We start from the raw sequence: 25,677 nt of genomic DNA, 5'->3' as shown, positions 1-25,677 counted from the left end.
ATCTTCCTTCTAAAGCCAGAAATCATATATTTTGACTTAGAAGCAGAAATCCTGAAACCCCATTTATTAGCCCAGTTTTCAACTGATCTTAAAGCCTTTTATACCTGCTTTAATATATACTTGACGTTTCTTCCTATTTTCCAGATTGCACCATCGTCTGCAAACAACGATTTGCCAAATCCTGTCCCTACCTGATCAAAGATATCATTTATCATGATATTAAAAAGAACTGGACTAATGACACTTCCTTGAGGGGTACCATTACCTATCTTAACTCACTTGGAGCTTGTTCCGCCTATTCTTACTTGAATTGTCCTTTCCTTTAGAAAATCTTTGATCCAATTAAACATTCTACCTCTAATTCCCACATCATAGAGTTTAATTAATAAACCGTCCTACCATACTGAGTCATATGCTCTTTCAATATCTAGAAATACTCTTACCATTACTTCTCTATTTTGAAACGCTTTTTAATATCATGATCTAAAAGGGCAACAGATTCCATTGTTGATCTTTCATTTCTAATACCATTTTGATAGGCAGCAAAATGTCCCTTATTTCCTAAAAAAACTAAACAAGTCCATTGGTGACCATTAATTCCATACTTTTACAAAGCACTGATGTTAAAGCTATAGGCCGATACGAGTTAGGACTCGACGCGTCCTTACCTGGTTTTAAAACTGGAACTACCACAACATGCTTCCATTCTACTGGTAACTTTCCTTCCTTCCACACTGAATTAAACAAAGCTAGCATTTCTATTAATACCAAGTCTCCTAATGCTTAAGCAATTCATAACACAGTCCATCCCTACCAGGAGAAATGATTGAACCTGATTGGACAGCTTCCTGCAATTCCTGAAGGGAGAAAAACAAATTTATGGAGCTATTATCATCCAAACTCTTGTCCAATTTCCAACTTTCCTTTAACATAGTTTCCTTTCTCAAATCACCTAACTCTACAGAACTGTGTAACGCTTGGAACACCTCTACAAACATATCAGCTTATTGATTACAGCTTCAATATCTGCTTCCAGTAAAGCTGGGATAGATGGTTTCCTATATATCATAGAAAAAGCATAGAAAACATAGAAAATAGGTGCAGGAGTAGGCCATTCGGCCCTTCGAGCCTGCACCGCCATTTATTATGATCATGGCTGATCATCCAACTCAGAACCCTGCCCCAGCCTTCCCTCCATACCCCCTGACCCCCGTAGCCACAAGGGCCATATCTAACTCCCTCTTGAATATAGCCAATGAGCTGGCCTCAACAGCTTCCTGTGGCAGAGAATTCCACAGATTCACCACTCTCTGTGTGAAGAAGTTTTTCCTAATCTCGGTCCTAAAAGGCTTCCCCTCTATCCTCAAATTGTGACCCCTCGTTCTGGACTTCCCCAACATCGGGAACAATCTTCCTGCATCTAGCCTGTCCAATCCCTTTAGGATCTTATACGTTTCAATCAGATCCCCCCTCAATCTTCTAAATTCCAACGAGTACAAGCCTTGACATTCTGTGAATGATCGTCCATAGCTGCTTTATAGGTGTCTCAGGGCCCAGGGTTCCATAGCATCTTCTCCAACTATCCCTCTTTGCATTTTTAATTCCTCTCCTTGATACTGCTTTCCTTTTTATACTCGATAACATTATCTAACACTGGGTTCTTTCTTAACTTCCTGTAAGCTCTATTTCTGTTTCTTACTGCTATATCACAATTTTTATTCCACCACGGAACCAATGCTCGAGCCTTAGGAACATTATGTAGCGGAATAGTCAACTGAGCAACTTTATGAATTATAGAACAGAGGGATTTTTCCAATCGTCTATGGAACCCTCGCTATCAATCTCTTCAATGATATCCATAACTTTCTCAGGGACCCAACGGGCAAAAGAATAATTATACGTCGCAGCATTCTCCTCAACTTCTGCGACCAAATTTCTACCAAATCTACATAATATAGGATAGTGATCACTTCCTAGTGTGTATCTGTCCATAACATCCCATTCCCCAACCCTGGCTAAGTTTGAGGAAGTGATTGATAAGTCTAAGTGACTACAAGTATTCTTTACAATATTCAATCTTGTAGGCCTTCCTTCGTTTAGAAGTACCATGTTGTATTTATCTTTAAACTCCTCTACTACCTCTCCATTAATATCGTTACTTTCACTACTAGTCCATAGAGGATTATGGGCATTGAAATCTCCAACCCAGATTACTGGGGATCTTACCTTATTCATAGTTCCATCAAAATCTGATAACATCATCATAATACGTGGATTATAAAAGTTAATCAAAGCTGTTTGACCACAAGAGCTCCAATCCTCCACAGCCACAATTTCAAGTTTAGATTTAAAATCAAGTCTTCTAAACTGGAGTCCTGTTTTTATGAAAGTTGCACACCCTCCACCAGATTTACCCATTCTGACAGCTCTCAAACTATCATATCCAGGGATCACAAAATCCAAATGAGGCTTTAACCATGTCTCCTGTTTACAGATCAAATCAGGCTTATCTTTAAAAGTTACAACAAATCTTATTAATTCTTGACCATTTGCAATTAAACTTCTTGCATTCCATTGTCATATTAAAAACACCCAGATACTAATTATCAGCCTCTTCATCCACATAAAGCTCCTCCATACTCTCTAACCCCAACAACTGGGAAGTATTCAGTGATTATTTGTCTGTCATATACTCACGTAATGTTTCCGGTAAAGCCTGTTTCATATCAAGCAATCTCTCTGCAGCTCCAACAAATACTTTAATCATATCCGACCTCTTGGTTGTAGTTTTAGCCCCGACCAGTACATCAACAACAAACGCCGAAAAAGACTCTTTAGTCATCAACAACATGTCTGAAGGAACCACAGTTGGAGCACACGGAATGCGCTGACCCCCCATCCTTCCAATCTTTTCTTTACTTATCCTGTGCTCTTTATCAACTTTCTTTACTGCCTCAGCATATGACATTTCTTGTTGGTTACTAACAACAAACATCTCCCCATGGACACTACGTAAAGCTTTAAAGTAAGTGGGTCAAAGTTGAACCGGGATGTGCAAGGAATGTTTTCGGACACAATGAGTGGTATCTTCCTGGAATGCGCAGCCGGGATGGGGAGTGGTGGAAGCAGATACGATCGTGATGTTGAACAGACATTTAAACAGGGGAATGAACAGACAGGGAATGGAGGAAATGGATGATTTGCAGGCAAACGTGGTGACATCATGGTCAGCATAGACAGCGTGGCCAGAATGGCCTGTTCCTGTGCTGTACTGCTCTGTGTTCAGTGTTTGAAATATCACAGACAGGGACACAGCAATTTCTTCCCTGGATTCCCACCATGACAGAGAATGCACTGGGTCAGACCCTGGGATTTATTCAGCTTTATGTATTTAAGCTGGCCAGCCTCCCTTGTAATGTCGGTATGTTTCAGGACATTCGTATTCTCCTCCCTGAATTCCCCAGCTTCCATCACCTTCTCCACAGTAAATACAGATGAGAAGTATTTATTTCAGACCTCACCCATCTGCTGTGTCTCCACACATAGATGACCACACTGATCCTTCAAGGGACATTATACCTCACTCGTTACCCTCTCTGATTCAGAGACTCGTAGAATCATTTGTAGAATCTCCTTCATCTTACCTGCTAAAGCTAGCTCACACTCCCTTTTGGCCTCCTGATATTTTTCCCTTCTCAGTTTTTTTCTGCATCCCTTTTACTCCTTGAGGGATTCATCTGACCCCAGGTGCTTTAATCTGATACACATCTCCATCCTGACCAGAGCCTCAATGACCCTCGTCAGCCAGGGTTCCCTCATCCCTCCAGTCTCGCCATTCACTCTAACAAGGACAGGCTGATCCTGAACCTTTACAAACTCAGTTTTAAAGCCACTCACTTGCCAGGTGTCTGTTTACTTGGGACCACCCTCCTGTTCTACACCTCTATTCATTCCCCGACCCCTTCTATCCTCCCTCAGTTCAGTCTGTTCACTGCTCTGAACATCAGAAATAGCAGCAAGAGGAGGCTGTTCAGCCCCTCGCACCTGCTGTCCCATTGAAGATCAAAACCACCTCACTGTGCTACAGATGCAAAGGACGTGACAGAAGTGGAGGTCAGAGAGGAGGGGGAGTTGTGATGTTGATTAGGGAGAACATCACCACAGCACTTAGAGAGATCCTTGTGGGGAACGGCCAGTGAGAGTATATTGGTAGGAGTTAGAAATATGGAGATGGTTACTTTGCTGGGATTGTACTATAGGATGCCAAATGTCAGTGAGAATCAGAAGAGCCCATGTGTAGGGAGAATGCTGTTGGAATATCAGGTTTGTAATGGTCAGAGACTAGTGACTGGGACAGACAAAGTGCTGATCGATTGGACAGGGTAGACTTTGTGAAGTGTGGTCTGGAATGGTTTCACAAGCAACCTGTAGATACCTGACCAGAGAAGGTTCTTGGTCTGAAACATCAACTGTACATTTTTTGATAGCTGCTGCCTGGCCTGCTGAGCTCCGTCAGCATTTTGTGTGTTAACTGGATGAAACATTTGCTTGTGGTAGGAGGCAGAGGGTGGTAGTGGAGGATTGCTTTGCAGATGGTTCAAAGGTTCAAAGTTACATTTAATGTCAGAGAAATGTATGCAATACACAACCTGAAATGCTTTTCCTTTGTAACCATCCAGGAAAACAGATGAGTGCCCCAAGAATGAACGAGTTCAATGTTAGAACCCCAAATCCCCCCAACTCCCTCCCTCCCTCGCGTAAGCGGCAGTGAGCAACAATCCCCCCTCCCCCCACCGGCAAAAAAACGCACCCTCTACCGGCACTTAAGCGTGATCAAGGCAATAGCAAACACACAGACCTGCAGTGACCCACAAGACTATATTGTTCAGCCGGTAATTCAACATTCTGCAGGCTCTCTCCCTCCCTAATAAGGAAGAAAGAGGTGACTCCATTTTCCAGCGAGCGGGAGAGACATAACGTGGAGGCCTGTGATAAGTGGTGTGCTACGGGGATCGATACTGGGTCCCTATTATTTGTCATTTATATTAATGATTTGCATGAGAGTTTGGTGCCATGGTGAGTAATTTTGTGGATGTGAGGTGAGAGCAGAAAAATATTTAAGAAGAGCTGAAAGGAAACATTTTCCACAGAGAAAATGAAGAAAAGCTGCAAGTGGAGGTGGATTTGAATAGAAGTCTTGCTGCAATCGTGTTCATCTAATTATCAAATAATCAATCACATAAACTTATTTCCTTTATCTTCTGATACATAGAGAACGAATGATCTGGATGAGAATGTGGGTGAGCTGATCAGTAAACTTGCAGATGACACCAACATTGGAGGTGTGGTGGGCAGTGAAGATGGTAACAACAGAATTACGTTTAGATCAACTGGGAAAGTGGACAAGGAACCACAGAAGGAATTCAACTCAGACAAGTTTGGGAAGTTAAGCCAGTGAATGGCAGTGCCCTGGGGAGAGTTGAAGAACACAGATACTGATGGAAACAAGTATTTTATTGCCAGAGTGAAGATGTACAGTGCTGCTAGAAAGTTTGTGAACCGTGCAGAATTGTCTTTATTACTGCATATATATGACCTAAAATGTGATCATTTTTTCCTGCAAGTCCTAAAATTAGATAAACTGAACCCAATTAAATAAATAACACAAAAACATGATACTTGTTCATTTATTTATTTAGAAAAAAGTTCCAACATTACATGCATTTGTTGGAAAAAGTATGTGAACTTCTGGGCTAATGCCTTCGACAAAAACCATTCAGAGTCAGTTGTTCCATTCAATGAAATGAGATGAGCTGTGGGTTGTAGAATTGCCCTGCCCTATAAAAAAGACACACAAAGTCAGGTTACTGACAGGGCCTGCTCTTCTCAAGAATGATCTGTTTATGTTCACCATGCCTCAATCAAAACAACTCTGAGACGGCCTCAGAAGAAGAAATATAGAGATGCATGAAGCAGGAAAAGGCTACAAAAGCATTTCTGAAGACCTGAGTGTTCATCAGTCCACAGTAAGAGAAATTGTCTAGAAATGGAGGAAACTCAGTACGGTATTGGCAAAAGACCTGCAGAAATCTCTGGAACTTGCTGAAGACTCTATTCATGTGTCCACTATAAGAGAAACACTGAACAAGCCTGGTGTTCATGGAAGGACACCACAGAGGAAAGTCCACAGAAAAAGAAGTTGCTGCATGTCTGAAGTCTGCCAAAGACCACCTGGACGTTCCACAATGCTTCTGGGACAATGTTCTGTGTACAGATGAGGCAAAACATAGAATCATAGAAATCCTACAGCACAATACAGGCCCTTCGGCCCACAGCGTTGTGCGGCACATGTCGCTACCTTAGAAATTACTAGGTTTACCCATAGTCCTCTATTTTACTAAGCTCCATGTACCTATCTCTTAAAAGACCCTTGCGTATCCGCCTCCACCATCATTGCCGGCAGCCCATTCCAGGCACTCACCACTCTCTGAGTAAAAAACTTACCACTTTTGGGGAGAAAAGCACATTGCTACGTTTGGAGGGAAAAGGATACTGCACAGCAACACCAAAACCTCATACCAACAGTGAAGCATGGTGGAAGGAGCATCATGGTTTGGGACTACTTTGATGACTCAGCTTGCAATCATTAAGAGAACAATGAATTCAAGACATTTTACAGGAGAATGTCAGGGTCTCAGTCTGTCACCTGAAACTTAATAGAAGTTGGATAATGCAAGAATTCAATCACCCAAAAGAGAAGACTAAATCAACAACAGAATGGTTTAACAAGAAAGATAATTTTTGGAATGGCTGAGTCGAAGACCTGACCTTAATCCAAGGGAAATGTTGTGGAAGGACCTGAAGCAAGCAGTTCATGCCAGGAAGCCCACAAACATTCCAGAATTGAGCAGTTTTGCAAGGAGGAATGGCCTAAAATTCCTCCAAGCTGATTTGCAGGACTGATCAACAATTAGCAGAAATGTTTGGTTGAAGTTATTACTGTACAAGGGAGTCACACCAGTTATTGAAAGCAAAGGTTTGCGTACCTTTTCCAACAAATACATGTAATATTGGATCATTTCTCTCAATAAATAAATGAACAAGTATAATTTTTTGTGTTATTTATTTAATTGGGTTCTCTTAATGTCGTTTTAGGACTTTGTGAAGATCTGCTCACACTTTAGCCCATACTTAAGCAGAAATATAGACAATTCTACAGGGTTCACAGACTTGCTAGCACCACTGTAGGGAGGCAAAGTGGTGAAGAAGGAGCTTGATACCGTTGTCTTCATCAATCAGTGTATTAAGTGCAAGAGTTGTCATGACATGGTACAACTGTACAAGAGATTGGTGAAAAGGCTCAGAGTATTGTACACAATTCTGGTTACCTGGTGATAGCAAGGATAACATGAAGCTGGAAATGGTGCAGAAATATTTCAGTCTTGTGTTGTCAGAACTACTCCTGAAGTGATGAGGAGAAACTGGATCAGCCTGGACTGTTTTCCCTGGAGCGAATGAGGCTGAGAGCTGAGCTTATTGAGGTTTACAAAATACACAGATAAGGTGGATGGTTACAATCCTTTTCCAAGGGTCACGGAGTCTAAACCCCGTGGAAAGAGGTTTCAGGTGAGGGGAAAGTGTGGTGAGTTTGTGGAATGAGCTGCCAGAGGGAAGGGTGGAGGTGGGTCTAATTAAAGCATTTTAAAGACACCAAATTACAACATCGATAAGTGCTAGATAGGAAATATTTAGAGGAATGATGGCAAAATGTCGGTAAATGGGATGTGTTCAGGAAAACAGCACGGATTGCAGGGACGTGTTGGGCCGAAGGGCCTCGGTTCATATTGTCTGTCTCTCTGCATCTAATTCGGCAGAGCAGGACCTGACAGCACAACAGGTCTGCACGGGGTGAAGTCAGGAAGTTTTCATGCAGCTGTGTCAGTAATCCCATTGTACTCGACACCTCGCCATATCATGTTGCATCGAAGTCCCCATCTCACTGAGAAAGTTGTTTGCCTGACAGTTGTTTATATTTCACTACAGGACAGAACATAAAGCAATAGGAGCAGGAACAGTCCCTTCAGCCCATCATCTCTGTGCTGACCATTTATTTATACTTCCCCATATTTTCACCCTCCTAATCTACACCTCTATTTATTCACCAGCACCTCTGTGCTCCCTCAGTTCAGTCGATCCACGGCTCCGAAGAACATGGAGAATCGAATCAAGGGGAGGCAGTTCAGTCCCTCACCTGACAAACTCCCCTTCACTGTGCTGATGCCATTTCCACTGATTCCCCTCCGCATCCAAGCCTTCACCCAGTCATCTCAGACTGGCAGCAACCATCTCCTCCACAGTCTCCATCAGCACAGGTCACCAAAAGGCGGTGTGCCTATCTCCCCACCCCTCCATTCTACTCTTTGGATACCTGTGACTGTGAGGATCAGCACAGCTCCAATGCCGTGTTTACATTTGTTGACGACACCACAGCTGTTGGCCGCATTAAAGGTGGTGACCAATCTGCATACAGGAGGGAGGGTGAAAATCTGGCTGAGCCTTGTCACAATAACAACCTCTCATTCAATGTCAGCAAGAGCAAGGAGCTGATCAGTGACTTCAGGAGGTTCATGAGCCAGTCCTCCTCGGGAGATCAGAGGTGGAGAGGGTCGGCAACCTGAAATTCCTCCGTGTTATCATTTCAGAGCATCTGTCCGGGGCCTGGGACACCAGTGCGATTGCGATGAAAGCATGGCTGTAACTCTACTTCCTCAAAAGTTTGTGAAGATTCCGCAAGACATCTAAAACCTCAAACTTCCTCAGATGGACCACGAGGGGCCACAGTTTGAGGATAAAGGGGAAGCCTTTTAGCACCAAGATTAGGAAAAACTTCTTCACACAGAGAGTGGTGAATCTGTGGAATTCTCTGCCACAGGAAACAGTTGAAGCCAGTTCATTGGCTATATTTAAGAGGGAGTTAGATATGGCCCTTGTGGCTATGGGGGTCAGGGAGTATGGAGGGAAGGCTGGGGCGGGGTTCTGAGCTGGATGATCAGCCATGATCGTAATAAATGGCGGTGCAGGCTCGAAGGGCCGAATGGCCACTCCTGCACCTATTTTCTATGTTTCTATGTTTCTATGTGTGGTGGAGAGTATACTGCGTGGTTATATCATGGCCTGGTATCGAAAAAGCCTGTGAATGGAAAATCCAGCCGGGAAGTAGTGACAATCATAAGAACTTCATCCTCCCTTGCTTTCCGTGATTTGCAGCCTTTGCTTCCACTGTCACTGGATGGCACAGGTGACCATGCCCGACCTTTGCGGCGCCTTCTCCCTTGGCCTTCAGCCTCTGCGGTGCTGCTTCCGTCACCCAGAAGCAGGTGACGGGTTTAGGAGGCAGCAGCAGACAAAACGCCCCGATCCCATGATATATGAGAGGATGGGAGCACCTGCTGCAGAGGAGTGGAACGACTGGCACCTTCCATGCTGCAGAGTACGTGCTGAGGGACGCATTGATGGGACAGGGTTCCTCTGCTACTGGACAGGGAGAGGCCGGGTTGGCTGAGGAAGTCTCTCTGTTATTGTCGTAGTGAACCACCCTGGGGGTCACATGAGCAGCAACCATCCGATCGGTTTCAATGAATGTAAAGGAGCACTAAGTACCACATTGACTCTGAATGTAAATTCATTGGCTAAAGGCATTACACAGTTTATATTTGTGAATATTTTATGCTAAATAAAGTTTGTTATGATTTTTAAAAATCAACTTGTTGGGTGTGTCCAGATTGAGGGAGACCGGACCTGCCATTGGAGCCGGGACGGACAGAGTGAAGTGAGGAAGCCTCTTCATATGAACGGCAGTGGAAATCAGATCTTCACTGAAAAACCGAATACTTTCTACCCTGTGACGTATATGTGCTTTTTCCTGCAGCCACAAGTCATCATCACAACTGCATCTGTCTCCTCACAGCAGAATATTCTCTCCACACCCCCAGTTTTATGGCATGAACTAATTTAACAGTTGCTTTAAATGTTTACTCAACCACGGTTTTAAACTCCAGTCTGGCTCTCTTTAGACCTCAATAAAAATTAAACGAGCTGCTGGAGGAACTCAGCGGATAGGCAGCATCTGTGGAGGGAAATGTAAAATCGACATTTCGGGTTAACTCACGCTCAGTTCCTCCAGCATCTCGATTCTTGCTCGAGATTCCAGCATCTGCAGTGTCCAGTGTCTCTATTTTCAGAACTTGTCCCTTTCTTTCCTGCTTCAGACTGAACCAGGCTCTTCTCTCCGGCATCACTTATGTTCTGCATCTTCCTATGCCAATCACGCCTGCTGGGGCACAGGCTGCCAACAGCAGCTCGCCAGAGGCCTCCGTCCTGGGCCGAACGCCGATCGGCCCTCTGGCTCCTCCTTACACCAGGAGACCAATCATCTTCCAGGCGAAGGTCCTTCCTATCCCAGGGCCTTTGGGGATTCGGTTGACGTATCTGTCACACTGGGGTTTTACAGGACAGGGTTGATAAACCCATGCCCAACGCCCCTCTTTTTGCAGCCGGGCATGGGACTGTCCATGGCTGAGGCGTTAGTTATGTTCCCACCTGTTTAATGTGCTCCTGATCCCACCTTGTTGTGGAAATGGCCCCTTTGAACACTTGTAGGAACAGAACGATCATTCCCCGACACTTCGGCGCCCCTAGAGGACAATCGCGGTACTGCAGGCGTTCAGCGGCTCCCCGAAAGGATCCCGAACCAGGAAGTACCGGGAGTTAAAATGGCTTCGAAAGCACAGGTCGAGAGTTGGACCGACGAGGTAATTTGTCCCATCTGCCTGGATTTCTTCACCGATCCGGTTATACTGGACTGTGGACACAACTTCTGCCGCTCCTGTATCACACGGTGTTGGGAGAGAAACTCCTGCCCGGAATGTAGAGAGGAGTTTGCGGACCGCACCCTCAGGGCCAATCGGGCTTTAGCAAATCTGTCTGAGAAAGCTCGAAAACTAAACCTGAATCCGAAAGGGAAGGAAAGTAAACCTCACTGCGAGAAACACGAGGAAGAACTGAAGCTGTTTTGTGAAAACGACAAGAAACTGCTCTGTCTGATCTGTAGAGATACGCGGGAACACCGAGAGCACCGCTTCCTGCCGATTGAAGAAGCTGTTGAAGTATATAGGGTAAAACAAATCGATTTTGATCACCTGATGTGTTTTTCAATACATATTTATTTTCTATCCCCGGGTGACTTCGGCATTGCATCTTTATTGTCTAATTCCTTCACTCTGCTTCCCAGGACCGGGTTAAATCTGCGTTAGACTCTCTCACAGAAAAGGAATCCGAGCTGGAGGAAATGGAGCGGCAACAGAAAGAGAAGATTTCCGGAGTTCGGGTGAGGCTTCCAGAGGAGAATTTCCAATGTTGTTGTGTAGTTTTGTTCCCTTTACTGCAGAATAGCAGCTTTGGTGATTATTTTCGATTCTGGCCTTTTGTGCTTCTGTGTGGAGTTTGCATGTACTCCTTGTGAACTCGATGGGCCGACATTGCCAAGAAATCCTAGCTGAATGTTTAATTCGCTCCTTTAATTAACCCTGTGAAGGCGGGTGGTCTGTGAATCAAGTGTAAATGAATGGGTCAGTGAGGAACAATCGGTTTCAGGGAAAGTGAGGGAGTGGGATTGAAGCTCTGTGAATTCGCATATAATTTAATGGACTGAATGGTCACTTTCCATGTCAGAAGGAAATACTTTACGGTCAAATAATAAACTAGCCTCTCCTTTCATTTGACAGGAACAGTCACACATACTTCAGTCCCACATCACATCCCAGTTTGCTGAACTGCGCCGGATTATCACTGAGAAAGAGCAGCACACACTCCGAGATCTCAAGGAAGAAGAGGAGAGGATTCTAAATCCAATGGAGAAAAATCTTCGAGAGATTGAAGAGAATTTAAATTCTATACAGCAGAAAATCTCCAAGTTACAGGAACAGATGGATCAACAAGAAAACCTGATATTTCTCATGGTGAGAGTTTTGAGTCGGTTTCTGTAAATGTGCACAGTGACAGAATAATGTATTTTGAGTCAATGTGGTCTTTACAAATATTGTAGTTGTAATCTGATTTAAACCAGACAGATGTCCTGACTGTTCCATATTGTTGTTATCCTCAAACCGGCCTCCCACAACATCTGTACATCACAGGACAGTCTGCAACCTTCTTGGGAATGAGTTACTCTGATCAGAGCACTAAGCTGGTGATCGTTTCTATGATTCTCATGTATAATACCCCCGATACTCAGAGTAACACCCAGTTACAGTCACAGGCTGTGAGTGTGTCTGGTGTGTTGGTTGTGTCGATCAGTGGGAACTGAGGCTGAATTTCAGAATGTGACCCACACATCAAACTTACCATCTATACCATCAACCCCCCAGATGCTGTATGTACTGCATGCAGACGTCAGCTAGGAGGGATTAGGTGGTGTTCTATATCAAGACCAAGGTAAAGGGCAGAGACCTGGTGCCTAAGGAGAAGGTGAAGGCAGGAAAAGGGTACTGATTGTGGATGATCAGCCATGATCACAGTGAATGGTGGTGCTGGCTCGAAGGGCTGAATAGCCTACTCCTGCACCTATTGTCTACTGTCCAAGATAGAGTCAGTAACCACATGGTCAAGTCCCATGAATGTGAGTGAACCTGGTTTCTGTGGGTAGTACCAGAGATGTGTGAAAGACTACTCCAGAGTAGGCCATCCTTTGAATCAATTTCTGAATGGTTACCCTCCCTTAGGCCATTTAGAACGGAGTTGAGGAAAAACTTTTTCACCCAGAGAGTGGTGGATATATGGAATTCTCTGCCCCAGAAGGCTGTGGAGGCCAAGTCTCTGGATGCTTTCAAGAAAGAGATGGATAGAGCTCTTAATGATAGCGGAGTCAAAGGTTATGGGGATAAGGCAGGAACTGGATACTGATTGTGGATGATCAGCCATGATCACAGTGAATGGCGGTGCTGGCTCAAAGGGCCGAATGGCCTACTCCTGCACCTATTGTCTATTGTCTATAAAGGGAGGAGAACAAAAGGAGAAGAAAGCAAGTCCTTTGGAGCTATTGGAGGAAAGATGGGATGCAAAGTGTGAACTGACTAAAGCACCTGTGCCTGCCTTTGCAATCTTCCAACTGCTGTATGTACTGCACACAGACGTCAGCCGGGAGGGATTAGGTGGTGTTCTATATCAAGACGAAGGTAAAGGGCTGAGCCCTGTTGCTTTCATTACCACGAGTCTGTCAGCATTTGAATGAAACTGCCCTGCACACAAGTTGAAGTTTCTGGCATTGGAATGGACAGTGGTGGATAAGTTAAGTGACTCTGTACTGTTCAAGGTGAAAACTGACAACAATCTACTGACTTATATTCTGACCTCAGCGAACTGGATGCACAGATCATCACTTGCTGGTGGAGGCCTGCTCATAATTTCAGCCTTAAATATTGGCTGGGAAGTCAGAAAATGTGGATGTGTTGTCACAACATTTTCATGAGGTGCCAGCGGAGTGGGAGGACGTTCCTGCCATTGCTGTTAAAACCATGTGTCATAGATATTAAAGATGGAAATAAGACTGTTTTCGAAGATGCAAGTAAAGAGTCGCCGTTAGGTGCCATTGTTCAATCGTTCAATCTCTGCTGTTCCACTTGAACCACTCTTGTGGCTGTGAGTTCCACGTTCTCTTGCTAAACAACCTGGCATTTTATGTTTAATTTAAGTTCTCTCCATAAATAGAAATGGTTTCTCCAACAGCACCCACATTAATCCTTCACTCAGCTTAAATTCCTCCATCTTATCATCCTGCCATCATATCCAGATAAAAATACACATCCTGTCCAGCCTTTCCTGTCAGTTGCATCCTTTCATTTGTGGCATAATTTTCAGAAACATTCTTTGTAGTTTTCTCTGTGGTTCTGAACTGTTTTGTGTGTGCGAGTGACTGAGGGAGTGGGAACTTGCAACACCTTGTAATGACTTGGATGAAATTCAGGATGTTGACAGTAAGCCTAAGTCTTCTCAGATCTGTGTTTTATTTATTCCAGGAGGAAGCTTGTCGGAAGAGGAGGTAGGGCACACTCTTTACTGAAACCCTCCATGGAGTTGTGAAACAATTCAAAATTGCAGAATGTGACCATCGGTTTAATATTTACAGGATTAGTGATGACTTCCAGGAATTATCAGTGACAGATGGAGCCCTACCAGTTGAAAGATTCCAACACCACTATTTGTTGAAAACAGCATTGAGAGAAACACTTGATGTCGTTAATCAAGGTAAAACTTACGAGGATTCATTTGTCCTTTATGATACACAATTGCAGAATGCCAATGAGGTGACTTTTTAGAGCAGCTTGTGGTTGAGCCCGCTAGTAGCTATTATGGATTTGGTGTTGTGCAATTGTTCAGAGAGCTTAAGGAAAAGGAACCCTTAGGGGACCAGTGATATAATTGACTCTGCAGTTTGAGAGGGATAACATAAAACCAGAGGTGTCAGTATTACAGTGGACTAAAGGGAATTACAGAGGCATGAAAAAGGAGATGGCAAAGTTGATTGGAAGTGGATACTGGCACGGATGACAGCAGAGCAGCAAAGCATACCGTTTCTGGAAGCAATTCGGAAGGCGCGGTTTAGATAAATCTCAAAGAAAAAGATGTTTACTAAAGGGACGATGAGGCAATCATGGCCGACAAGGGAAAAGAAGGACAGCATAAAAGCAATAGAGAGGGCATACAACATAGCAAAAATTAGTAGAAAGTCGGAGGATTGGGAAAAATGCCATATGGAAAATCGTGCAGGTAGGGGTATGATGATGCACTTTGGTCGAAAGAAGAAATGTGTAGAATACTTTCTAAATGGGGAGAAAATTCAAAAGGTAGGGTGCAAGGGATTTGGGAGACCTTGTGGAAGACTCCCTAAAGGTTAACTTGCTGATGAGTTGGTAAGGAGGACAAATGCAATGTTAGCATTCATTTTGAGAGGGGTGGAACATAAAAGCAGGGGCTTTATAAGACATTGGTCTGGCTGCACTTGGATAACTGAGAAAGGATGTGCTGGCATTGGAGAGGGTCCAGAGGAGGTTCACAAAATTTATCCCAGAAATGAAAGGGTTAACATATGAGGAGTGTTTGATGGCTCTAAGCCTGCACTCACTGGAGTTTAGAATAGTGAGGGAGGATTGCACTGAAACCTATTGAATATTGAAGGGTCTGGATAGAGTCAATGTAGGGAGGATATTTCATTTTGTGGGTGAGTCAAGGACCAGAGGGAACAGACTCAGATAAGATCAGCCTTTCTCACCATTATGCCCTGGAATAACCCTTGAAATAATTTTCAGGTCTCAAGGAACCCCTATGTAAAAATATTATATCTACAGCTCATGGTAGGTTAACTTGATCAGTAAGTTGTGGATATAATAATCTAAAAATAATTGTCAGTATTAAGTAGAGAATCAATTTGTAGCCAACTATTCTTGGGGGAAAAAAACAGGTAGCTAAGATTAGCTTCAGTTTCTTGAAATTAATCTCTTCCTTTCCCTTTCATAAATTATAAAAACTCATGAGGCAAACATAATAAATTTCTGTTAAATAACTTGTTCTGGAATTCTTCGAGGTGGTTTTTTTTTATAGGGCTTGAGACTTTTTGATATCCTTCCTCACTCTCAAGTCCAAGTAGCAGTGGAAACATTTCAAGCTTTCCTTTTGCAACATGATTGTTCCAAAGATTCAGTTTTCTTTGAAACCAACGAATCCGGTCACTTGAAGTCAAAACATTTTCTCCATGGCCTTGCGGAGGCTTGTTCAACCGGTTCGTATGATGAAAAATGTCTGTTAAGCAGGCTAGTTTGTGCAGCCATTCTTCATCTTCAAAGCACTCAGCAAAATCTGGCCTACTATTTTCTTGATAGTACTCCTGCAATTCACCTTTCAGCTCAAATACCCTGTTGAGAACTCTTCCTCTGCCAAGCCACCAGATTTCTGTATGTGCACTTTGTCCAGGTTTTCACAGTTTTTTAAACATTCTCGAGTGAACTGGTCTTTGTTTGATAAAGTCAACCAGTTTTGTCGCATCAGCCAGAACTTTTTTCATTTCATCACCAAGAGTTTTTGACATCAGCATCTCTCTGTGATGAGAGCAATGTGTTGTGACTACGTCAGGATTTTCTTTAACAGGAGAAACAAAACTTCTCATGGAGCCAACCATTGATGGTCACCATCAGCGCAGATGTCTACAAAGCTCCTCCAAGACAGACTTTTGCTTTCAGTTATGAAACAAAACATGTAGATATTTCTAGGGCTCTGCTTGTTTCAGGCAGCTCTTTGCAATAGAAAACATTGATAACAAGGATGTGATAACAGCACATTTGGAAAGCGGTGAAATGATCGGACAAAGTCAGCATGGATTTGTGAAAGGAAAATCATGTCTGACGAATCTCATAGAATTTTTTGAGGATGTAACTAGTAGAGTGGATAGGGGAGAACCAGTGGATGTGGTATATTTGGATTTTCAAAAGGCTTTTGACAAGGTCCCACATAGGAGATTAGTGTGCAAACTTAAAGCACACGGTATTGGGGGTAAGGTATTGGTGTGGGTGGAGAATTGGTTAGCAGACAGGAAGCAAAGAGTGGGAATAAACGGGACCTTTTCAGAATGGCAGGCGGTGACTAGTGGGGTACCGCAAGGCTCAGTGCTGGGACCCCAGTTGTTTACAATATATATTAATGACTTGGATGAGGGAATTAAATGCAGCATCTCCAAGTTTGCGGATGACACGAAGCTGGGTGGCAGTGTTAGCAGTGAGGAGGATGCTAAGAGGATGCAGGGTGACTTGGATAGGTTGGGTGAGTGGGCAAACTCATGGCAGATGCAATTTAATGTGGATAAATGTGAAGTTATCCACTTTGGTGGCAAAAATAGGAAAACAGATTATTATCTGAATGGTGGCCGATTAGGAAAAGGGGAGGTGCAACGAGACCTGGGTGTCATTATACACCAGTCATTGAAAGTGGGCATGCAGGTACAGCAGGCGGTGAAAAAGGCGAACGGTATGCTGGCATTTATAGCGAGAGGATTCGAGTACAGGAGCAGGGAGGTACTACTGCAGTTGTACAAGGCCTTGGTGAGACCACACCTGGAGTATTGTGTGCAGTTTTGGTCCCCTAATCTGAGGAAAGACATCTTTGCCATAGAGGGAGTACAAAGAAGGTTCACCAGATTGATTCCTGGGATGGCAGGTCTTTCATATGAAGAAAGACTGGATGAACTGGGCTTGTACTCGTTGGAATTTAGAAGATTGAGGGGGGATCTGATTGAAACGTATAAGATCCTAAAGGGATTGGACAGGCTAGATGCAGGAAGATTGTTCCCGATGTTGGGGAGGTCTAGAACGAGGGGTCACAGTTTGAGGATAGAGGGGAAGCCTTTTAGGACCGAGGTTAGGAAAAACTTCTTCACACAGAGAGTGGTGAATCTGTGGAATTCTCTGCCACAGCAAACTGTTGAGGCCAGTTCATTAGCTATGTTTAAAAGGAAGTTAGATATGGCCCTTGTGGCTACAGGGGTCAGGGGGTATGGAGGGAAGGCTGGGTTCTGAGTTGGATGATCAGCCATGATCATAATAAATGGCGGTGCAGGCTCGAAGGGCCGAATGGCCTACTCCTGCACCTATTTTCTATGTTTCTATGTTTCTATATTCTTGAATATCACCATCATTTACAAATCTTACAAATGCTACAACATGACATTTATTGGTGAAATCTGTAGACTTATCAACCTGGATAGAGAAGATGTTGTTTTTCAGTTTATCACACAAAACCTTTTCAGTATCATGTGACATGTCATCAATACGTCGACTGTTCGAGAGTGAAACATTTTCAATTTCTCGTACTGTATCTTGTCCTAGCATTTTACCCACAATAGTTTTACATGTTGGCATTATTAGGTTCTCAGCAACTGTGTGACTTTTTCTTTTCTGTGTAGTAAGTTCTGCTATGAAATAATTTGTGTCCTGAACCCTTTCTCTAACTGTGACTATATTAACAAATGCTTTACTCTGTTTCTTTTGATATTCCAGTAGCTGTTTAAAATAATCAACATCTTTACATGTCATATGACTGATTTATAGTTAAGTGCCTTTTCAATTATGCTTGAGCCATTGCTACAGTTGCTGGTTGTGCTGCAGATTAGGCTCCATGTGTCACCAGTCCGTGTAAAACCAATTGATAAGTAACTTTCATTGCAAAGACGGACCTTTTTGTTTCCCTGTTGCATTAATGCAGTGAAATGACTCAGAAGATTGGAGTTCCTCAACCTTCAGCTTATCAAAATTGTCCACAGGCCTAGAATCCTCCTCTTAAATCCCACATTTCCTGAACAAAAAATTGCTACAGTACTGTCTTTAGAGTGAATATTTTGATCCAGTTTTCTGCTATACTTAATCAGATTTGTGAGCCATGATTTTTTTCATGCACAATGCCGCGCTGACTGTCCTTGCCTTTCCAAGAGCTGTCAATCCTGCCTTTCAGAAACTTTATCACTACTGATATTAGGCTCAGCAGCATGGAGTTCCCCGGCTTGCTCATCTCGTCTTTCCTAACCAAAGGCACCACCTGAGCCATCCTCCAGTCTTTCAGCAGCTCACCTGTGGTGAATTGTCAAGCAAATATGTCTGCCAGTGTCTCTGCAAATTCATCCCGGGTTCTAATGAGGGACTGTGGGGCAAGAGAACAGAGTGATCCTCGTCACCCATCTTCATCCCCTCCACCTTGTATTTCCATCTATACACAATGCTACATGGATCTTCCCCTTAGTAATAATGATCAGGGAGGCACAGAAAGAATCTAATTCAGAACAAGTACCTTTATTGTCTCCACGAAAGCACATGTGAATGTGCACAACCGATTACCTGTGGGCTCACCTACTGAGTTTTCCAGATCCTCCATGAACAGTCACAGAATAGAAAAGGTAATCCCAGTAAAAAAAAAAGAGTCTCTGCTGGCCCTGTGTTCCTCATAGTCCTGTTTTGAATCTCAACATCAGTGAGGCATTTCAAATCCAAAATGGTGGCTCTCAGAGAGTCAATGTAGTCAGCACACTCGAATCGCCTGCTTTTGTATTCACTTCTTACAATTTCAAATGTTGCATTTCAGTGTTATTGGCTGTGGGTCATGTGACTGCCCTTTAACACTTTCGTATTGGTTCTACTCCAACCAGCATTCATTCTTTGCCCTCTCGCCAGCAAATGACAACTGGTAGTTTATGGCTGTTTGTTCTCTTCAGTAACCATCACGAATCATGCAGAACAGATACAGACCCCAGCAGTTACAAACGTCCGGCCAAAGAACATATCAGCAATAACTTCTTATTCGGAAATGAGCCTTAGCCCAGCAGTTTACCTGAAGCAGTGAGTCTACTCTCAAACACTTATTAAGCAAAGAAACTTAAGTTCTCAAAATGGAGGACAGATTTTTATGGCAGCCTTGATCTCCTTCCACTTGATGGCAAGAGCAAAGACAATTGTTCTGTCTGCTTCCACTGTCCTTGATCCATTCAAATTCACTCATTGGTAGCCGGTATTTCCTGGCCAGAAACACTGTTCACTCACAGGCTTTCCACTCCTCTCCCATGTGGGTCTGGTTCCATCTGCCATTCATCTGTCCCCGAATGCTTCCCATTATCACCTCCGTTACTGAGAAGATTACATAATACAGCTGTACAACAGGAATTCTGCAGATGCTGGAAATGCAAGCAACACATATCAAAGTTGCTGGTGAACGCAGCAGGCCAGGCAGCATCTGTAGGAAGAGGTGCAGTCGACGTTTTAGGCCGAGACCCTTCGTCAGGACTAACTGAAGGAAGAGTGAGTAAGGGATTTGAAAGTTGGAGGGGGAGGGGGAGGGGGAGATCCAAAATGACAGGAGAAGACAGGAGGGGGAGGGATGGAGCCAAGAGCTGGACAGGTGATAGGCAAAAGGGGATACGAGAGGATCATGGGACGGGAGGTCCGGGAAGAAAGACAAGGGGGGAGGGGGACCCAGAGGATGGGCAAGGGGTATATTCAGAGGGACAGAGGGAGAAAAAGGAGAGTGAGAGAAAGAATGTGCGCATAAAAATGAGTAACAGATGGGGTACGAGGGGGAGGTGGGGCCTTAGCGGAAGTTAGAGAAGTAAGGCCCCACCTGCCCCTCGTACCCCATCTGTTACTTATTTTTATGCACGCATTCTTTCTCTCACTCTCCTTTTTCTCCCTCTGTCCCTCTGAATATACCCCTTGCCCATCCTCTGGGTCCCCCTCCCCCCTTGTCTTTCTTCCCGGACCTCCTGTCCCATGATCCTCTCGTATCCCCTTTTGCCTATCACCTGTCCAGCTCTTGGCTCTATCCCTCCCCCTCCTGTCTTCTCCTATCATTTTGGATCTCCCCCTCCCCCTCCAACTTTCAAATCCCTTACTCACTCTTCCTTCAGTTAGTCCTGACGAAGGGTCTCGGCCTGAAACGTCGACTGCACCTCTTCCTACAGATGCTGCCTGGCCTGCTGTGTTCACCAGTAACTTTGATGTGTGTTGCATACAGCTGTACAGCTCCTTCTGCAGCTGGAATGTGGAATGCTCTGCCCCAGAAGGCAGTGGAGGCCAAGTCTCTGGATGCTTTCAAGAAAGAGATGGATAGAGCTCTTAAAGATAGCGGAATGAAAGGTTATGGGGAGAAGGCAGGAACTGGATACTGATTGTGGATGATCAGCCATGATCACAGTGAATGGTGGTGCTGGCTTGAAGGGACAAATGGCCAACTCCTGCACCTATTGTCTATAAAACAGGCAGCCTTTGGTTTTCTGTTTTCCACTTTCTCACGCTCTCCATCACCGAATCCTGCAACCTCTCTCCATCGTCCTCTCACTTGTTTCTCTGTGTCAATCTCCATTTGTCATTCATCTCCCGGTGTCCCCCAACTGGATACCAGACTCCCCCACCCCTCCCCGACCTGGGGTAACCTGTCCACCATTTTTCACCACTCCTCAGTCCACAGTCACTCCTGTCTCATCACTCCCCTTGTCCTCTGTATACCTGCCATCTCCCCTCTCCACTCTCAGTCCTGATGTAGGGTTTTGACTTGAAACGTCGACAGTCCCTTTCCTCTACAGATGCTGCTTGACCCACTGACTTCCTCCAGCAGTTTGTGTGAGGCCTGATTATTGGATAGAGTTAAGGTGGAGGGAGAGAAATTTTTGAAAGATCGAGGGATGGAGGTTTTGGATATCCGACATAGAAGAGGAATTGATGCCGGGATCGATCAGTCACTGTCACATTGGTCTGTGCCTATGGTATACTGTTTATGTTCTCTGTTCCCCGTTTAGAAGATTGAAAGGAGATCGCAGTGAAACACAAATACCTTTCCAGGCCCAACAAACAGGATGCAGGGAGGATGCTTCCCCTGTCTGAGGAGTCGAGGGTCAGTGGTTAGTACCTCAGGGTAGTTATACCCTCGAGAAGATGGTGCATCTTTGGAATTCTTTGCACCAGAGAACTGTGGGGTCTCAGTCATTCAGTTCATATAAAGTCACAGAAAAATCTTCGTACAGTACAGAAATGGGCCTTTCAACCCATCACCTGTGTGCTGACCATCTACACTCATCCCATTGGCTGAAATTAGGTGACACTCCTTCTGTGCCTTGTCTATTGAATTGACCATCCAAGTGAATCTTAAACACAGTGGACTGGAGGCCTGTGACCTGCAGGCATTGCTGCTGGGTCCGCAGTTGTTTGTCATTCATTTGAATAATTTGGATGAGAATGTAGGTGACATATTTGGTAGGTTTATGAATGACACTAAAATTCGTGGTACAGTGGACAGTGAAGAGGATTATCTAAGTTTACAACGGGCCCTTGATCAACTGGGCCCGTGGGCCGAGGAATGGCAGGAGAAGTTTAATTCAGGGAAATGTGGGGTGTTGTATTTTGGGAAAACAAACCAGGACAGGACTTACACAGCAATTGTACCACTCTGGAGAATGTTGTCCAATGGAGAGACCAAGTGGCACAGGTACATCGTTCCTTCAAAACCGTGACACAGTTTACAGTGCTTACCTTTATCGGTCAGAATACTGAGTACAGGAGCTGGGACTTCCTGTTCCGTGTGTACAAGACGTTGGTCCGGCCACATTTGGAGCAGTGTGTACAGTTCTGGTCATCTTGCTATAAGAGAGATGTAATTCACCTGGAGAGGGTGTATACAGATTTACAAGGATGTTACTGAAGCTGGAGAGCTTGGGTTATAAGGAGAGGCGGGACAGGCTGGGACCTTCTCTCTGGAACTGAAGAAGTTGCCAGAAGAAGCTGCAGAGGTGGGTAGAGCAACTCAAGTATTTATCATTAGCCTCATCACAAGAAAATTTACAATAATCAATTAACCTAGTAACCGGTACACCTTTGTAGGAAACCAGAACATCTGGGGGAAACCCACGCAGTCACGGGGGAAGTGCGGAATGTAGAAAACTCCTTCCAGACAGCACTGGAATTTAACTCTAAACTCCAAAAGTGGATGCAAGTTGTAATGACCTCGCACAAACCAGTATGATGCCAAGCAAATGGGACTCGGTCATTAAAGCAAGTTGGTTGGTACAAAAGTGTTGGGCCAAAGAGGCTCTCTGACCTCCTGTTCAAACCCCTCCAGTATTCACTCCCCCCATCCCCATCTGGATCCAGTTGTTGTCCCAGCGCCTACCCACACCAGTTTTTACTGGTCATCCCGCCCCCCCCCCCCTTTCCTTCCATTCTTGAGGAAAGATCTAGACTTGAATCGGGGCCGGCCACATCCCTCCACACATGCTGCTGGATCTGTTAAGTTCCTACAAAATTTTGTGTATGTTGATCGGGAAAACTCCGTTCTTTATCCCAGAGGGAAAACCTCAGGAAGATACTCAAACACGAGGAATTCTGCAAAGGCTGGAAATTCAAGCAACACACATCAAAGTTGCTGGTGAACACAGCGGGCCAGGCAGCATCTCTAGGAAGAGGTACATTCGACGTCTCGGGCCGAGACCCTTCGTCAGGACTAGGAAGGGTCTCGGCCCGAAACGTCGACTGTACCTCTTCCTAGAGATGCTACCTGGCCTGTTGCGTTCACCAGCAACTTTGATGTGTGTTGATCGGGAAGATACTAGTTGTCCATCCGTTCTAGTCGGGTAAAACCTCGTGTACGATTACTGTCGGCCACCCGACTGTGCCTGAGGCCCAGCGAGTGTCCAAGTCTCACCCCGATCCTCGGGGACTCTCTAATTCTCTGCTTCTCCCCCCAGTCTCTGTCACCCTGGATGTGGAGACGGTGCATCCGGCGCTCGAGGTGTCTGAGGATCGGAAGAGTGTGAGATGGACCTGGACCCGGAGGAATCTCCCTGACACCGGGAAGAGGTTCACTGTCTCGCGTTGTGTGCTGGGATCGGAGGGATTCACATCGGGGAGACATTACTGGGAGGTGGAGGTGACGGGGAATCGGTGGTGGGATCTGGGAGTCGCCGCAGAGTCTGTGGAGAGGAAGACACGGGTCACACCGAGTCCGGAGACCGGATTCTGGAGCATCGCACGGCGTGATGACGAGATGTGGATTCTCACCCGCCCTGAAGACCGTCTCTTCGCCGGTCCCATCCCCGGGAGGGTGGGAGTTTATCTCAGTTACGAGTCCGGAACAGTTTCATTCTACAACGCGGAGACCAAGTCCCATCTCCACACCTTCACTGGGAGTGAATTCACGGGGAAACTTTATCCTTTGTTTTGGACTTGGGATGAAAACCAGTGGCTGAGAATCTGCTCCGGTTCCGCTCCGGGACTGTAAACAGGTCGGGTCCGGGTCCGGCGACAGGAGTAAGTCAGTGTAAATATAAATGTGCGGAGAGTGAAATAAACAGAGTTTGAGAATTATCGATCCATTAAAATTTTCACTCATTCACCGAATCCGTCATCGGAACGGAAACACTGCGGATTCAGCAGCAGCCGCGGGCGGCGGGACCTGAGCTCCCCGGCTCCTGCAGTCCACCGGCACTGAGCCGGGAGAATAGGGACAAGTGGCGGGGGTGCTGACTGGTAGAAGGAAGTCAAGCTGAACCTCCGGGAGGTGGGACATGTTGAATGTGGCTCAGAATGAGGTTTAATATAACCAGCAGAAGTCGTGACATTTGTTGACTTTGCGCCAGCAGAGCAATGGAATACATAATGATAGAGAAAAAACCTAATTCTGGTAATTATATATATTAAAAAGTAAAATTAAATAATTAGTGCAAAACTGGAATAAAAAGTAGTGAGCTAGTGGTCGTTTATTCAATGTTCATTCAGAAATCGTTTGGCTGAGGGGAAGAAGCTGTTGCTTAATTGTTGAGTTTCTGTAACTCCTTCCTGATGGTAACAATGAGAACAAGGCATGACCTGGATGATGGAGCTGACTAAGTTTATAACCCTGTGCAGCTTATTTCTATCTTGTGTAGTAGCAGTGATGCAGGCAGTGTGAATGCTCTCCACAATACACCTGCAGAAATTTTCAAGTGTGTTTGGTGACGTACCAACTCTTCTCAACCTCCTAATGAAATATAACCACTACAGTGCCTTCTTCGTAGCTGCATCGATACATTGGGTCCAGGCTGATCCTCAGAGATATTGACAAACAGGAACTTGTAATTGCTCACTGTCTCCACTTCTGATCCCTCTATGAGGACTGGTGTGTCTTCCCTCGTCTTACCCTTTCTGAAGATCACAATCGGTTCTTTGGTTTTACTGATGTTGAGTGCAAGGTTGTCGCTGCATCACCACTCAATGAGCTGGTATATCTCACTCCTGTACGCCCTGTCATCACCGTCTGAAATTCTGCCAACAATCGTATTAGCTGCAAATTTATAGATGGCATTTGAGCCTTGCCTAGCCATTGTCAGGGGCTGTAGAGAGAGTAGCCATTGTCAGGGGCTGTAGAGAGAGTAGCCATTGTCAGGGGCTGTAGAGAGAGTAGCCATTGTCAGGGGCTGTAGAGAGAGTAGCCATTGTCAGGGGCTGTAGAGAGAGTAGCCATTGTCAGGGGCTGTAGAGAGAGTAGCCATTGTCAGGGGCTGTAGAGAGAGTAGCCATTGTCAGGGGCTGTAGAGAGAGTAGCCATTGTCAGGGGCTGTAGAGAGAGTAGCCATTGTCAGGGGCTGTAGAGAGAGTAGCCATTGTCAGGGGCTGTAGAGTCTGTAGAACAGAGGGCAAAGCACACATCCCTGAGGTGCACCAGTGTTGATTGTCAGTGAGGTGGAGACGTTGTTTCCATTCCACACAGATTGTGGTCTTCCAGTTTGGGAGTTGAGATTCAATTGCAGAGGGAGAGAAGAGGCCCAGTTTCTGGAGCTTTTTTGATCAGAACTGTTGGAATGATGGTGTGAAACGTGGAGCTGTGGTCAATAACCAGCATCCTGACATAAGTATTTGTATTGTCCAGGTGATTCACACCGAATGGAGAGACAATGAGCTCGCTTCCACCATAGACCTATTGTGGAGATAGCAAATGCTGTTCTGTTATTTAGGAATGCTCTGAAAATAAATGAGGAAAATATAGGGCGGTGAGTCTGACATCAGTACTGGGAAAGTACCCATATTCTAAGGAACTGGATATGCAAGTATTCGGAAGTCGGACTGATTA

The 25,677-nt window shown here is 44.8% G+C and overlaps 1 protein-coding gene across 2 annotated transcripts in view; it reads left to right on the top strand.

Moving 5' to 3' along the window:
• LOC134346520 (E3 ubiquitin-protein ligase TRIM39-like) overlaps positions 1-25,677 on the top strand; it is a 78,795-nt gene that overhangs the window by 41,259 nt on the left and 11,859 nt on the right. The window contains exons 6-11 of one of the 2 annotated variants that reach the window (XM_063047929.1): positions 10,660-11,174; positions 11,291-11,386; positions 11,784-12,017; positions 14,073-14,095; positions 14,183-14,301; positions 23,318-23,879. In XM_063047929.1, coding sequence (XP_062903999.1) covers positions 10,660-11,174; positions 11,291-11,386; positions 11,784-12,017; positions 14,073-14,095; positions 14,183-14,301; positions 23,318-23,850 — 1,520 coding nt within the window. In that variant the 3' untranslated portion in view covers positions 23,851-23,879. Of the gene's footprint in view, positions 1-10,659; positions 11,175-11,290; positions 11,387-11,783; positions 12,018-14,072; positions 14,096-14,182; positions 14,302-23,317; positions 25,074-25,677 lie in introns of those variants that run through there. The other variant, XM_063047928.1, reaches the window with a different exon arrangement.

Source organism: Mobula hypostoma, chromosome 5, assembly GCF_963921235.1.
Source record: "Mobula hypostoma chromosome 5, sMobHyp1.1, whole genome shotgun sequence".
Taxonomy (NCBI): domain Eukaryota; kingdom Metazoa; phylum Chordata; class Chondrichthyes; order Myliobatiformes; family Myliobatidae; genus Mobula; species Mobula hypostoma.
The sequence above is the reverse complement of the archived record's forward strand: the minus strand, read 5'-3'. Positions and strand labels throughout refer to the sequence as shown.